Source organism: Phaethon lepturus, unplaced genomic scaffold (assembly GCF_000687285.1).
Source record: "Phaethon lepturus isolate BGI_N335 unplaced genomic scaffold, ASM68728v1 scaffold7311, whole genome shotgun sequence".
Lineage (NCBI taxonomy): Eukaryota > Metazoa > Chordata > Aves > Phaethontiformes > Phaethontidae > Phaethon > Phaethon lepturus.
This window is the reverse complement of record NW_010518378.1, coordinates 4,468-20,993: the sequence shown is the minus strand read 5'-3', so window position 1 is coordinate 20,993 and position 16,526 is coordinate 4,468. Positions and strand designations below refer to the sequence as shown.

Genomic DNA, 16,526 nt, shown 5'->3' with positions numbered 1-16,526 from the left:
ATGTGTTTAATTTTTTGTGAACAGATTGATGACTCTTCTGCATCTATTTCTCTGGCCCAGCTTACTAAGGTATATATATATATTCTTGTCAAATACTTTAAAAATAAAAGTGTTTGCTTCGTATTTTTAAATCTTATACTGTGATCTATAGCTGGATAACTGTTGTAATTTGAACAAAACTTTAATTTAATATTTAATAATTTAAAGTATTTATTTTAACTTTAAAATGTGTGTATATTATGATACTATCCTGTAAAGAGTAGTTCCCAGTTTGGGAAGATAGAAGGGGAGTACCTTATCAGCCTCAACATAATGTTGCAGTATTACTCATCTTCAAGACACAAAGAAGAAGCACTTCAGAAGCTGTTTACCGTTTTTCATACGTTTCGTTAATTTTGCGTTGGAAACTAACACAATTTTTACAGAAGAATTTAATTGGCTGTAAGTTATGGACATTTCAGGGGGTTTGCAACAGCCAAAATAGAAGCGTTTCTGTAACATGGACAATTGCATGTCTATTTTTGAATTTCTAGTCATAATAGTTATAGATCCATTCTTTGAATGCTGCACAATTTCGTAAATTGTGTTATATATACAGTGGACAACACAATCTAATTTGTTTGAACGCAGACTGTGTAAATTGTGTAAATGTACCTAATTGTTTATAGGAATATACCAATGTGTATGTGTGGCATATTAGCAGATGTGACCTTCTGAAACTGTTGTAATGCCATGTTTTGCTATGGAACTGCTTGCATTTTTTGCTCAATAATGTGTAACTTTGTCTGGGAAAGCACTAGTGATTGCACTCTATGAAAAGGCGTAGTGCTAGTCAATTAAATTTCTAGTCTTTAAAGTTACCAAGATTAGAGAAGGCAGGACCTGTACTAATGCAGAGTAGGTAGTTCTTTCTTCTGCAAATAAAGGCTGGAGTTCATTTCCAAGGAGAAATCTCTTCCCACTGGTAACTTCTTCCCTCTCTCACTGCAGAAATTAAATTGTGTACATTTGGCAAAAAAAAAAAAAAAAAAAAAAAATCTTTTGGAAGGTAGCCACCAAAAGAAATTGGTCTCCATTAGTGCTGTCCCTAAACATGTCCTCGGTTCTGTAAACTCATGTGAAGTTTGACTCTAAAATGTGAAAGACTGTCCAAGTGGTGTACACATTTAAGCTTTCGAGAAAATTTAAGTATTTCGTAAAAATACAGGAACATAACATAAAGCAGCTCAAAACTGTTACTTACTCTAACCTCTCTAGTGCAGACTGGCTTAGCATGGAGGCAATGTATTAACAGTTTTCTGTTTTATTCTTATTATGTATTAAATGCCATATTTGAATTTTGGTCTATTCCTACTAATGTTTTGTGGTTTTTGGATGTGTTTTGTAAACCGTTTGGGTTCAAACAAATTAGTCGAGTATCTGTAAAGTTTTCTGTAAATGTTAATGGAAATGATTTCATAGCTGTCGATCTGGATTATGTTACTGTTGAGAAAAAACTGTGTATATGAAACGACCATTTAATAAAATGTTGAAACTAGTTGGTTGCTTTTGTGAATGAATGCATATAAAAACAAAACCATGAGTGGTTGATCTGAATGATAGGTGCTTGAAGGTCCAAATAATTTACAGTCACTCCCTTAGACCCTGCTTGTATCTGGACTAGTGTGTAATAAAAACATTTGAACAAATACTACTTTAAAAAAATCAGCTGGCTTCAGTGATTTGGAGCTCTAGGTTTATGTTACAATTTGTATGTTAAAAGGACACAGTCAACTGGAAAAAAAACCTGCAGGTTTTGCTTACTGTAGTTAAATCACTTAATATGAAGAAGTTAGGTGGGGGGGAACATGCAGCTTGGACTGCCTACAGCACACGATGGTCAAATTTCTGCTGAAAAGAATCTTTTGTCTTGCTGAGGGATTATAAAAAGCTTGGTTCCTTTTAATGCTTCTGTGTCAGAAGCTGAATTTCAGCAAGCAAAAACAACTGGCCCAATTCTTAAGTTGTGTGTCCTTTTAATGCTGCAAAATGTAAATAATGGTACTTGCATCCATATTTCTCAAATGTGTAGTGGATATCTTCTCCTTCAAATAGTCTGGAGCTTAAAAATCCATTTAAAAATACTGCATAGTGTGTTGTGTTTTTTTTTTTTTTCCTACACATAGCTTCAGTCCACTTTGAAGAAAATTGGATTGGTTACACAAGTCTTTATGTAAGGTACAAACAGAGCCTAAGGTTTTGAGTGCCCAAGAATGCTCTTTTCAAGTAGCTGAACAGGCACATAAACATCATGTCATGGCGTAAGGACTCCCCAGAACATCTTCAGGACAAATGTATTTTATATAAGCAGCTGTTTTCATGCAACCTCAGCTAGGGTTGTGCTGCTCTTTACAGGATTGGATGAGTGGTGTTGTCTTTGGCTGTGTGGGCTTAAATGTGTTTCTAATGTGTGTGTCAAGTAATTACCTGTTAAACAGACTGCCAATCTGGCTGAAGCCAATGCTTCCGAAGAAGATAAAATAAAAGCTATGATGACGCAGTCTGGCCATGAATATGATCCAGTCAAGTAAGTGTTGATAATATCAAATCTGTTCTTTGAAGATTATGGAAAAATTGTAGATCTGTTTGTTTGAACAAGAGAGACACATGCATACCTCTTCCTTTTTTTTCCCCAAAAACTTAGTTACATGAAGAAACCCTTGGGTCCACCTCCGCCATCATACACTTGCTTCCGTTGCGGAAAACCTGGCCACTATATAAAGAACTGTCCAACAAATGGGGTAAGATTGAGGGGGACTTCTGGTGTTACTTAGTTTTTAATTTTTTTACCTTATGAGTTACTTAACAAACACAGGAATATTCATATTAAGAATTGTTGCTCTTGGGGTGAAATACAGAGGTTATATGGCAGTGTTGCAAAGCCCTTCAAATTGAAGGGAAACCTGGAATCATAAATGTAAAATCTTTTTTTCTAGGTCATAGGCATTAAATATGTCTATAGGTCTTTCTCTGTGAACTTTTAATGTGTATTTTGATACATTTCAATATTACTGGAAATTTTCCTCTGTTTTTAACTTTTTAATGAAAGTTCACAACTTTTAGTATTTCATAGAAAAAATGTTTTGGTTGACCCCATCTATTGAATATTTGCATGTTTAAATTGCACAAATCTCTGGTTGAGTATTAATGTTACTTAACATGAGTCACTGAATGTCTATGCATGAGGTATGAATTCAGGCTTCATATAGGTGGTGAATCTTAAGTTTCCCCAGTGACAGATTCAGAGCACCGAATTAAGCTCTTGCTCTGAATTGCACTTTGGCAGAGGAATGGGTTTGTGTCTCTTCTCTGAGTGGAGGTTGAGCCAAGGGATATTTCACCCTTAAGGAACCTGAAGTTAAGCCAGAGTTCAAAATACTGCTCAAGCCTTTGGAACATTCTGGCTGTATTCATTTAGGGAAATAAGTATTTCAGTCAAACAACCCTTATGCTAGGTAAAAGGACAGTGTTAGAGGCTTTTGCTGCTTAAAATAATAATTGAAATCTCATTTTAAATGTGGGTCTTAAGATGAGAGATGTCTGCATTTCTTCTCTTAACAGGACAAAAATTTTGAGTCTGTTCCCAGAATTAAAAAGAGCACAGGAATTCCAAGGAGTTTCATGATGGAGGTGAAGGATCCCAATACAAAGGGTGCTATGCTGACAAACACTGGAAAATACGCAATACCAACCATTGATGCGTAAGTATGGAATTAATTGGACTGTCCAAAAAGTGGATGAGAGAGAACCTACGTAAAGGCCTGAGTGGCAATGCAACCAAGTTGGCCGGCTTCTGTAATTAGAGGAGCAGAAGCATTGTCATTGCATCTCAGCCTTAAAGTCTGTGATGCTTTCTAATAGTAAAATAGGATGGTCCTTTTGCTTCTGTTTTATGTTTCAAAGGCTTCTTGCAAAATTTAACAGATAGCTGTGTGACTTAGATCTCCTCCTCCTTCGACTTTTATCGAATCTCATGTGTGAAACAGACTTAATTTTTCCTATTGCTGCAAACTAAGAAAATACTACTGTGTGCTGAGAACAGTGGCTGTTTTAAAATACACTTGGTAGCACTTCTGTTTTTCTGTCATGGATCTCCTTTTGTAGAAGCTGTAACATAGATTTCTTTAATTTATAAAATGTAATTACTTGGAGACTAGCTTTATCCCGAGCCTGAAATTTACATTTACCCTCTGGCAAAGGAGAAACGGGATTCATTTCACCTGATTTCTGGCTGTCAAAAAAATACTTTTCTAGTCTGGGTTTTCCCTTTCTTAGTTGATCCAATGAATGGGAGAGTTCTGCAGAGGGAAAATTGTTCCTCCCTCCCTCTTCTGGTGTTGTGGCTATAGAAAAGTAGTTTTAAACTAAATGCCTGTGTTTTAGAAGGCTAATGTGGAGTGAGATGAATTCCATCTATTACCTTCCTTCGATAAAATCCAAAGCTTGGGAAAGTTTTCCTTTACCCATTTTTAACTTTCTGCTTTTTCCTTTCCCATCCCCCTCCAGGGAAGCTTATGCTATAGGAAAAAAGGAGAAGCCTCCCTTTTTACCAGAGGAGCCATCCTCCTCCTCAGAAGAAGACGATCCTATTCCAGATGAGTTGTTATGTCTCATTTGTAAGGATATAATGACTGATGCAGTTGTTATTCCCTGCTGTGGAAACAGCTATTGTGATGAATGTAAGTGTTAGTCCTATACTAATTCAAAATGGCAAATCTGATCTTCTGAAAGCCAAAATAGGATATAACAAAATCACTTTGTTACCAGTTGTATTTAATACCTAAGTATACCCTGAACAGGAAGGGACTCTGGTATAAGGGGGGCACTGGGGTGGGGGGTGGAGGGGCAGAAAGCTTTTTTCTGTTATGTGTCTAGTTAAATCTTCTGTACATGTGGAAGGACCAGTATGAGAAAAGTGCATAATTGTGCAGGTGATAACAGTATTAGATACCGAATGCATTTAGTTTGTCCACAGCCCTTTCTCTCATACAAAATTACATATCGAGCCCTGGTGACTTGCTGTGGTCTGCAAGAAACGGATAGTTTGGCATTTAATCCATGTTCTTCTCCATGGGAGAGTTGGTTATAGCCTTCAGAACTCAAACCTGCTACTGTTTTTTTGAAACGTGTTTTATTCATTAACTCTGAGGTTGTTGACTTCTCACTGTACTAGGTAGTGGAAGATACAGCCTACTCTACATCTTCCAATGTTACAATAGTAAAATATCAAAAATGAATAGTTATTTGCAGCATGCTAGAAATTTTTTATACTATTGAACATTCATAGCTTCATGCTCTCAATTCAAGACCATGTTCACCCATTAATCATATACATATTTTTATAATTTATTTGAACCCCAAAGAATTCCTTCGTTTGGCTAAAAACTATTTTGATTATTCAAATTATTCACAGGTATTAGAACAGCATTACTGGAATCTGAGGAACATACATGTCCAACGTGTCATCAAACAGATGTTTCTCCTGATGCTTTAATTGCCAACAAGTTCCTACGCCAGGTAACATGATGAATTTTACGTAAACTGTTTGTGAGAAAAGTCTATTTGTAAAAAGCTGAAAGGGAGGAAAATACTAATTTACATCTCCTGAAGCAAGGATAAATTGAATAAGGCTAAATTGACTTTTCAAATACATTATCTATTGTTACAGAAGCTTACAGCTGTTTAGAGACAATCTGGCAAATTCACGTCATGATTGCCTCGCTTTCAAATTCGGTGTTAACACCAAAGTACTTTAAACTCAGAGTATCTGAGTTACCAATCGTTAATGCCAGTGTTTAGTGTGATGTGTTCACGTATCTGTATGTTGATTTATTTTAGGATTAATAGCATTTACAGGAGTAAACGAGTAATTTTACTTTGTGGAGGCTTTTCTTCGTGTATGTACTGAAGTTTTATAGTGCCCTTTTGTGAATGTTTTTCTGTCGCTAGGCTGTGAACAACTTCAAAAATGAAACTGGCTACACAAAAAGGCTTCGTAAGCAGATTCAGCAGCAACACCAGCAGCAGCCACCACCACCGCCACCACCTCCACCACCCCTAATGAGACAAACAATAACACGCAACCTGCAGCCTCTGCTCCGGCCAGCAATTTCCAGGCAGCAGGATCCACTAATGATACCGTTGGCTTCCCTGGCTTCTCGTTCTGCTGCTGCTTTGTCATCGCTGGCCCCTGGTCAGGCAGCTGGGCTGGCAGTAAATCCGTCTTCTGTTGTTGTCTCCGATCTCCCTCCAGCAGTGTCCCTGTCTCTCCGTGGTGAAAAGCCAGATGGACCTTTTCGGTAAGTAAATCTGTAGATCAACATGAAAATAAAAAGACACCAGAATGTTTAAGTTAGTTTCTTCACCTTGAGCCTCTTTGCTAGGAATTTATTTATTGTTACTGACAGTTCCAGATAACTCTGGAAGTTCTGTTGTTTTTACTTTGAACGAGGACACTTTGATAAGTTGGAAGTGTGCCTCATGCAAGAATTTTTCTCAGAAGTATTTCTTGGTTGGTTCCCTTGGCAGTCATTCAATACAGGTTTACCCTGAAAGAGAAACTTTTTTCCTCAGGAGCCTTTTGATTTTATGTGGCTAGCGATTCCTAAAGTAGCCACTTAGTTATGCCAAACCTTCCTGAGTGCATTAATTTCTCTTTAGTACTGAGGAAATAAAATTTTCATGAAAAGTGTAAAAGCACAATTATAGGTAGAATTGAGCAGGTATTTTCACGTTACTTTTTTCTACAGTATTTCTATTATCAGTATTATGATAAGTCAGAGTCATCTTCAGTAATACACAGGCTAGTCAGTGACGCATACAGATTTGGTGAAACACTGTAAATTTGAAAGATTTACAAACATGACAGTCGTAAGTTTACAACCCAGTGAAGTCATAGAAAACGCATTAAAAATCTGTGCTGCTGTTTAGGGTTTATAGCCTTTCAACTTTATGCCTTGGATGCAAATAGCCACTCTTGTCCAGAAGACTGTCGGACTCAGCTGTACCGTTGAATACAAAGGTCCACAATTCAAAAGAACCTCTAAGGCAGCCTCTGAACTAGCGCATAAACATTTCCTAATAGAATTCCACTTCTTGCCTCTTCCAAAACAGATTCAGAGTGTGGCTTATATGTGTTCTAATCCTTTCATGTGCAGCTAGCTTAATAAAATATTTTTCCAGTGAGCTTCCTCTTTAAATACCAGCAGTCCAAATTGATGTCTTGTCAGGGCTTCATTTGGAGTCAGCCAACTTCACATCTGTAAACCTGGTGAAGATTTTTCTACCATTTACAGTAGTCAGCGTTTTCTCACCTTGGACTTTATATTTCAAGTAGTACTTCAAACAATGTTTGAATAATACATTTTTAAATTTTTTTTTTTTTTTTAGTGATGCTGATACTGTGTTACCTCCTGCTGCTCTGGTGACTGCCGCTGAACTTTCAAAATCTTCCCCTCTGTCAATCAGCAGTTTGTTGGAAGAAAAGGTAAATTTTATTTCAACATATGCAGTGATTCTTATATTTTAGTAGAGCTTATTTTCTGATTGTTTGCATTTATTCACAAGGGCTATCAGGTTCCTGTACTAAGACAACCAGCAATACCAAGTCTTCTGGGCCCCCAAGGACAATCGATACCCACAACTGGTAAGCAACTATAACTTCAGAATTTCTTCTAAAACATTTTCTTCAGATAAACTCAGTGGTTTTGTTTTTTCTTTTTTTTTCTTTTTCCTCTCCCCACTCCAAAAGGTCATCCAATGAGAGCCAGTACAATTCGCTCAGCAGGTGGCAGACCAGGTTGGGAACTGTAAGTATTCTACAGAAATTCATTATACTGCTACTTGTAGCCTGTTAAAATGAGGCTGTAACATATAACTTATACAACAGCTGATTTATAATGAAATAAGTATACATAAGTATTTGTGGAAAATACAAGGGTTAATTAATTTTTAAACGGCTTAATTTGAATTAGCTTTAACAAAGGGGATCTGTGCTTTCAGTAAGATTATTTAACATAGAACTCCAGTACATAATTGGAAAGAGGGCTCTGAAAAACGAACACTTTTTGAGGAAACCATAATTACACATAAAAATTAAATATAATTAAAAGGTCAGACGGAAATCCACCCTTTTGATTACTCGCTGAATAGGGCTGAAGAATTGATTTCCCAATAGAAATCAGCCTCCAGCATTCTTCTTTTAACAACTTAGTTGATACCTATTGAGCAAATTATTGGAAAAATCAGCACTGTTACTTTATGACAATGTTGCATTTCTTCAATTCAGTTATCTCAAATAACCAAGCTGCTTTCTCTCAATTGGAGAGAGTCGTGCATTTTATCTATAAGCTGCTGAAGTTAGTTCATCATTTTGGTATATATTTGTTATAGATAGATTGTAAGGGTGCGTTGTGTTTATAAAATCTTAAAGATAAATCAAAACAAAAACCTGGGTCCATCCCACAGATTATCTAAAATCTCAGATTCAGCAAGCAAGAAAATAACAATTCAGGGGCAAGGACAGACCAAATACATCATAGTGAGGCAACAACATAGGAAGCGTACGTGGAAGAAGTTAGAAGAAGTTTGAGAGATTAGTTAACACCTGTACAGTACTTTGAACATAAGAAGTGTGAAGTATTAAGTGTATGAAGGAGTGGCAGAGGAGCGGTGGGCACTTGGAGAGATGGGAGTCTCTTTTAAGCATGGGCAGCCTCCACCCACAGTCGCAAAGCTGAGTATAAGGAGAGAAGACTGCGGGAACTGTTCGGGGTGAGGGTGTGGAAGGCAAATATGAGGATCAAGAAAGGAGCGTAGTCTCAAATGAGTAGAAAGCGGGGAGAAAAATTTTTAAGTTGAGAACAAGAAGTGCTCGCCACTGTACCCCCACTTCATTCTCTTTCCTCTTTAAAATCAGGGCAGAGTGTGACAAAGTGTGACACATGTTTTTGGGTTTCTTTAGAAGTTCAAATCGAGGACGCCTGCACAGCGAACGTACCCAAAGGACTCAGGCCCCAACACTACCAGCATCCGCACCAGTCTTTGTGCCTGTGCCTCCACCTCCCTTGTACCCTCCACCACCCCACGCACTTCCTCTTCCTCCGGGGGTACCACCACCACAGTTCCCTCCTCAGTTTCCACCTGGTCAGCCTCCGTCTGCTGGGTACACTGTCCCCCCTCCAGGATATCCCCCAGCTCCTGCAAACATGTCATCAGCTTGGGTACCAACAGCAGTACCAACGGCTCATTCAAATACCATCCCCACGACACAAGCACCTCCTTTATCTAGGGAGGAGTTTTACCGAGAACAACGGAGACTTAAAGAGGAGTAAGTATTTGGCTCAATGAAGTTGCGTTTTTTATTTTTGTATTTCAATAGCGTATCGGACTGCAGTTACACTAAAGTACATCTGACATAAGCAAAAATTACATAGTGTCTCTTCCAATATACTTTTTCGTTGCAGATGGTAAACATGCAAAACTAAAACAACACAAATGTAATTCTAAAACTTTCCCTAAAACGTGTAGGAATTCTAAACTGTTTTTTGCTTAAATAGGATGTTCACCTTTTGCATTTGCATGCAGTATACATTTTCTCATATTGGCCGTGTTTTGTTTCTTGATGTCTTTTTGTAATAAAGGTCAAACTATAATTGTAATAAAGGTCAAACTTATTTTAACAGGGAAAAGAAAAAGTCCAAACTTGATGAGTTTACAAATGATTTTGCTAAGGAATTGATGGAATATAAAAAGATTCAAAAGGAGCGTAGGCGTTCGTTTTCCAGGTAACTGCTTTACATGTCCGTAATGGAGAAGCAGATTGTCTAGAAGAATCAGGAGGAGTTCTACTCCACCTCTTTATCGTTAGATGGATTGGATGATTCAAGGGATTAGCAGTGATAGGAGTTTCATATGTAGGTTACTAGCTCAAATATGGCAGAGATTACAGTTGACTCATAGTTATAATTTGGCAGCAGTTGTTAAGGAACTGGAGTCTTTTTTACTAAAGCTTCTCTGTAACGGCATCCTTCACCTCCTGACAGCCCTGAGGAAGCCAGAAACTGAATAGGTGTAGTTGCTGGATTTTCTGCGTCTCCCTATTCTGATTGTAACCATTACCTCAAAGCACTTCGGAGGAGATATGTGAGAGAAGTTGTCTTCATTTCCTCTTTTTTTTATCTCATATGGCTACATGGAGAGAGATTAACCTGGACTGCAAACTGGTGGCTTTTGCTAGTATTTTGTTGGCATTGTTAAATTTTTCTTAGGAATTAAAAGATCAGACTTGTTTTTAAGGAAATCTTAAATTGGTGAAGGACTTTGAGAGGAGGAATGATGCTAATGAACATACACAGAATAATGTGAAATGGTTCTTTAAAAAATAATAAAAGAAAAACTTGTGAAGAAAAAACTTGGGGTAGCTGATGTTTTCTATCCCAAAAAATCACTTGGGCAGGAGTCTGAGTAGCTCTCTATTAGTAATGCTGTCAGTATCTTTCCTAGAGTAATGGCATTGAGGCATATTACTAGAGGCTGAGTTTAGAAGCTTTTAGATATGATTTTTTCTTGAAATGCAGTCACTAGCCTTGGTTAGAGCTAGGGGTATGTGCAAAATTTTGCTAGGACATTTGGCTAGAAGTGTTGATTAAATAGTCCTGCATGTAGAATTGCGGCACAAGTATTTTGTATCCTGTACAAATTGCCAAATAAGTAGTGAAGTTAAATAGACTAAGCTGGCATTGTAAAATTCAGCTTTCTTGTCTTCAGGCTAAATTGTGTTTTCTTGATGTTTGATACTGTACTGTAGCCATTAAGAGTTGCTCTTTTTGCATCTTACTGCAACAAAAATGATTTGCACTGCATGTAGTTGCCTAGTAGTGAAAAATGTGCGTGTTCATGTACCAGTAGAGGCCAGTATACACCACCTTAAATCAATCAATAGCAATGGTAGTTCATGTGGTAGAAGTGAGTGAAAGTAGACTTACCCTTCCTGTATGTTTTTACACTAACAAAGCAGCAGCTGTTCTGTCTTGTAAGCAGAAACTTTTACATGTTATCAAGTTCTTCAATTTACAGTAGCATTATGTCAGCAGCTGAACGAAGCTTTGACATAAGCATATGGAGAGGAAAAAAAACAAACAAACAAACCAAATTTGGGAGGAAAAAAACAGGGCAGAGTGACTGTTTTGAATTAACTTCATTTATGTTTTTTGTGTTGTGTTTTTTTTAAGGTCCAAGTCTCCCTATAGTGCATCATCTTACTCTAGAAGTTCGTATACCTACTCCAAGTCAAGATCAGGTTCTTCCCGCTCTCGATCCTACTCTCGATCATTTAGTCGTTCCCATTCTCGTTCCTACTCGCGATCACCACCGTATCCAAGAAGAGGGAAAGGGAAGAGCCGTAACTATCGTTCTAGGTCAAGGTCACATGGTTATCACCGGTCAAGGTCAAGGTCACCCCCATACAGAAGATACCATTCACGGTCAAGGTCTCCAGTATTTAGAGGCCAGTCTCCCACTAAACGGACTATACCTCAAGGGGAAGGAGAAAGGGAGTATTTTAATAGATACAGAGAAGTTCCACCGTATGATATCAAAGCTTACTATGGCAGATCTGTTGACTTTAGAGATCCGTTTGAAAAGGAACGATACAGAGAATGGGAAAGGAACTATAGAGAATGGTATGAAAAGTTTTACAAGGGCTATGCCGTTGGCACTCAACCTCGTCCTCCAGTAAATAGAGAGAACTTTTCTCCAGATAGGTTTGGTCCACCTGGGACCAGACGAGAGAACTCGCCATATGCTCGGGGACGTAGGGAGGATTATCCTGGTGGGCAGAGCCACAGAAATCGTAATATAGCTGGAAATTACCCTGAAAAACCTTCTGGAAGAGAGAGCCATGGTGTCAAAGATCCTACAAAATCAAAAGAGAAGGAGGTGGAAAATCCGCTGGGAGATGGCAAAGGAAATAAACATAAAAAACACCGGAAGAGAAGAAAAGGGGATGAGAATGAAGGATTTCCCAATGCTGAGTTGTTAGAAGGTGCGAGAAAACAAAGGGAGCCAGTTACAGGAGAAGACGTTAAAACGGACACATTGTTCATACTCCCAAGCAGAGATGATGCCACCCCTGTGAGAGATGAGCCTATGGAAGCAGATTCTATTGCTTTCAAACCGGTGTCTGAAAAGGAGAAAAAGGAGAAGGATAAGCCAAAAGCAAAAATTGACAAGACAAAGCGGAAAGTAGAAGTGGCCGTTCCTCCTAAGAAAGACAATATAATAAAACCAGCTAAAGCTTCCCAAGAGAAGGCGGATGCTGATCGTGAAAAATCTCCTCGAACGGAACCTCCTGTGAAAAAAGGGAAGGAGGAGTTGCCAAAGACAGACAGTGTTAAAACATCATCCTCTCAAAAGGATGAGAAGGCTCTTGGTACCCCACGAAAAGTTCACCCAAAAGTGACAAAAGATCACCCAGAAACCAGGCCAGCCAAGGAGGAAAAGGCAAAGAAAGACCATCCAAAAGAAACCAAATTGGAGAAGCCCTCCAACAAAGAGGACAAGTCAAAAAAACCTGCTGAAAAAAGCAAACCTTCTGATGCAAAACCTGAAAAAAGAAAAAGAAAAGCGGATGAAAAGGTTGATAAGGAACATGAAGCCACTTCCATAAAGGTCTCTAAACCAGAAACTGCTGAATCGAAAACATCGCCGAAGGGGAAGACTGAGCCTGATGGTGAAAAAGGAGAGCGAACTCCAGAGAAGGATAAATCTGCTTTTCTTAACAACCCCGCAAAAAAGATTAAACTTAACCGAGAAACTGGCAAAAAGATTGTGAGTGGAGAAAATGTGCCACCCGTGAAAGAACCTGTTGAGAAACCTGAGCCAAGCAGCAGCAAAGTTAAACAAGAAAAAGCAAAGGGAAAAGTGAGAAGAAAAGTAACAGCAGCTGATGGATCTAGTTCAACTCTTGTAGATTACACCAGGTACCTCATCATTTCTTTTCCCGTTCTTAACCCTCCCCAACCTCCCCAAAAAAGTAAAATTATTTATGGTGACTAATGAAGGGAGCAGCTAAATCCATGCTAAGTGAGTGAATAATCTGTGGTCTTTCCTGTTAAACGGTATTGGGTCAAAATCAAATTTTGTTAAAGACAAGCAGTCTGTACTGCACAGAAAGCTAATAAGGTTAATTCATTGTGGATGTATTTGACCTCTTTGAAAAAAGACCCTTCTGGGACTTTTCTCCCCCTCTTCTTATTCATTACGTGTTGACTCTTTGAGGAGTGTCCTCTCTGTCTTCCTTCAAATCCAGCCTACTGCTAAAGGCAAGGACAACAGACATGTCTATCCTGTACAATGTTTTGCATTTTAAAAATTGCAAGGTACTGTAATGATCTACTTTTGTCAGTATGACATGAAATTATACCTTGCAGAAATAGCAGCTTGGCTGCCAATATATTGTAGCAATTTTAGCTTGGAGCACCGTGCCATCTTGACACAGCTACACTTCTCCCAGCTCAGTGCCAACTTTTATGGCACTTACCTTGGAGATCTCTCGTCTGTATTCCATTGTGTGACATGTGGGGGAAAAAAACCCCACTCTAGTGTGGAGCTGTTATTACTTCAGCATCTAAACAAGCAGGACAAAGGAAACTCAAAACATCTAAGACGTTGCTGGATACTTCAGATAGTGTCTTGATATTCTAAAAAGTTTTTAAACCAGACATTTTTGTAAAGGAGAACACTGGAACATGAGAATAAAGCATTGGTTGTATATACCTCTCCATAATTGCTTGCTTACATGTTGAAACAAGAATGTATATCTAATTTATTTGCCATTGGTAGTAGAAATAGGACATGAAGGAATTACCAGATCAGACAGTCCCCAATCTGATAATCTTGTGCCTTTGTTAATTAAATGTATAGTAGCAAGATACTAAATTAATTGATTGCTCATAATCTTAGCTAGTGGACTCATCCTTTTTCTTGTCTGTTCCCTTAATTGAAGATCTTTCGAAAAAAAGTGATGCAGATTTAGAATTGAAACAAAAGCTGTTTTATAAAATGTTACCAAAGATGGCGGTGTGTGTACCTCGCCTGTTACTAACGTACGCTTTTTTCCCCTTAGCACTAGTTCTACTGGAGGAAGCCCCATTAGAAAGACTGAAGAAAAGCCAGATACAAAACGAACTGTCATTAAGACCATGGAGGAGTATAATAACGATATAACAGCCCCTGCTGAAGACGTCATTATTATGATCCAGGTCCCTCAGTCAAAGTGGGATAAAGATGACTTTGAGTCTGAAGAGGAAGACATTAAAGCTACCCAGGTGCCCACAAACATAGGAAAACCTGCTAGTGTTATAAAAAATGTGAGTGCTAAGCCACCAAACCCCATAAAACACAATGAAAAAGAGATGGAGCCTTTGGAGAAAACACAGAAAACTACAAAAGAGGCGAGTTATGAAAGCTCCCAGCATGATGCAAAAAGTTCAAAAAGTTCAATATCGACTGAAAAAGGAAAAACCAAAGACCGGGATCATTCTTTGTCAGACAAGGACACTTCTGAGAAGAGAAAGAGCAGTGTTCAGCCAGAAAAAGACCACTCGGAACGTGCAGCTGAGCAAGGAAATGGAAAAAATATTTCTCAATCTTCCAAAGACAGCAGATCTTCAGAGAAACATGATGCTGGCCGTGGATCCACTGCTAAAGACTTAGCTCCTAACAGAGACAAAAAATCTGACCACGATGGCAACAGAGAGCATTCTAGTTCCAAGCGCAGGGATGAAAAGAGTGAATTAGCAAGGAGAAAAGACTCCCCTTCTCGAAACAGAGAATCTGCATCAGTACAGAAAAGTAAGCCGAGAGATGAACGAGCAGAACCGTCCAAAAAGGGCACTGGGGATGCCAAAAGGAGCAGCTACAGTCCTCCGCGTGAGCGGAAGCAGTCTGATCACAAAGCTGCTCACGATTCCAAGCGTACATTGGAGGAACATAAACCTCCAGATAAAAATTCAGGAAAAGAGAAAGAGAAGCATGTACCAGAAGTAAAGAGCAATAAAGAGAAAGAGCCAAGTGGTAACAAACCACCTTTGAGGCAAGAATCACCAGATGTAAAAAATGAGAAAGAGACGGTGACAGGACAAAACGATAAAAGTGTTGTCAAGCCTAAGCCTCAGGTAAGCAGCTCCTCACGGCTCTCTTCTGATCTAACTCGAGAGACTGATGAGGCTGCCTTTGTACCAGACTACAATGAAAGTGACAGCGAGAGTAATGTATCTGCAAAAGAGGAGGAAGCTGCAGGAAAAAATCCGAAAGAAACGAAAGAAAAGGCTGTTGATAAGGTGAAAGAGGAAACAGCAGCACCCGCTGCAGTTGACCAGCCTGAAGCAAGCCGAAGTCAAAGTCAGAGCAGTCCCAGTGTTAGCCGCAGCCGCAGTCAAAGCCCTTCCGAGAGTCAGACTCGAAGCCACAGCAGTAGTGCCAGCTCAGGGGAGAGTCAAGACAGCAAGAAAAAGAAAAAGAAGAAAGAAAAGAAGAAGCACAAGAAGCATAAGAAACACAAGAAGCATAAGAAACACGTTGGAAATGAAACGGAATTGGAAAAGAGCCAAAAACACAAACACAAGAAGAAAAAATCAAAGAAGAGCAAAGATAAAGAGAAAGATGACCAAAAAGTGAAATCTGTCACTACATAGAATGACAGATAATTAAAAAATGACTTAATTCCTAAGTCATCTGTATTAAATTTTGTTAAAATGTAAACGAATTCAAGCGTTGTAAATAATGACATGAAAGACCCTGTGCTGCACTTAAAATATTGCTGCTTGATTATTTGATTTTTACATCAGAGCTTTATAAAAGTGAACATTTTGTACAGAATTGTGAGTTGTGACCATGTAACATGAAAGGTTTTGCTGGGGCATCTTATTTTTTAACCACCGTTAATTAGTTTGGGTGGAGTTTACTGTACTGTGAAAATTTTCACATTTGAATTTTTTTTTTAATTGCCTGGCAGAAGAAGCTGGTATCAGTTATAAAATATCAGCAGAATGATTTGCAGAATACATTACAGCCCTGTTATGTCACTTTTTGATTACAATAAAAAGTTTTCAGTAAACTATCCAATGTGATGAGACTTCTAGTGCTGCCTGAACATTAGCGAAGAAAAGACTAGTGACAAAAGAAAGCTACCAGTAAAAGCTTGCTGGTAGCTAACAGGTATGAAAAAAAACATATCAGTGGGTTTAATTTTGAAAAGCCTGGTAGGACTTCAGATCTTTTAACTCATGCAGCATGGGGAGGTACTGCCAAGAGTGCCACTTTTTTCATGTGACAAGTGGACTTGGTTTTGTATTGTAAAAGGTAGTATATGGCCCCAAAAATATAGCTGCTATTAGCAGCTGGTGCTGGCTATTTTAAAATAGTCTTAGATAGTAAGCTGTCACATTTCAACATTGCTCCAGTTTGTTTAGAAAGCTGCTGTCATT

General features: G+C 38.5%; 1 protein-coding gene across 1 annotated transcript; it reads left to right on the top strand.

The window, feature by feature from the left end:
* RBBP6 (retinoblastoma binding protein 6) lies at window positions 1–16,158 on the top strand. The gene is made up of 14 exons (XM_010296707.1): window positions 1–69; window positions 2,478–2,566; window positions 2,684–2,780; window positions 3,601–3,740; window positions 4,546–4,718; window positions 5,453–5,556; window positions 5,989–6,338; window positions 7,429–7,525; window positions 7,606–7,684; window positions 7,790–7,847; window positions 9,002–9,367; window positions 9,723–9,824; window positions 11,271–13,019; window positions 14,165–16,158. Exons 1-14 carry the CDS (start codon window positions 1–3, stop codon window positions 15,732–15,734), a joined length of 5,043 nt encoding a protein of 1,680 aa, XP_010295009.1. The 3' UTR covers window positions 15,735–16,158.
* The last annotated feature ends 368 nt before the right edge of the window (window positions 16,159–16,526 follow it).

Excerpts from the sequence above, each read along its gene's own strand:
- RBBP6 (XM_010296707.1), top strand. The coding sequence starts at position 1 with ATGTGTTTAATTTTTTGTGAACAGATTGATGACTCTTCTGCATCTATT. Across the intron at positions 7,848-9,001 it reads GGCAGACCAGGTTGGGAACT|AAGTTCAAATCGAGGACGCC; the intron begins GTAAGTATTCTA and ends GGGTTTCTTTAG. Across the intron at positions 13,020-14,164 it reads ACTCTTGTAGATTACACCAG|CACTAGTTCTACTGGAGGAA; the intron begins GTACCTCATCAT and ends TTTTCCCCTTAG.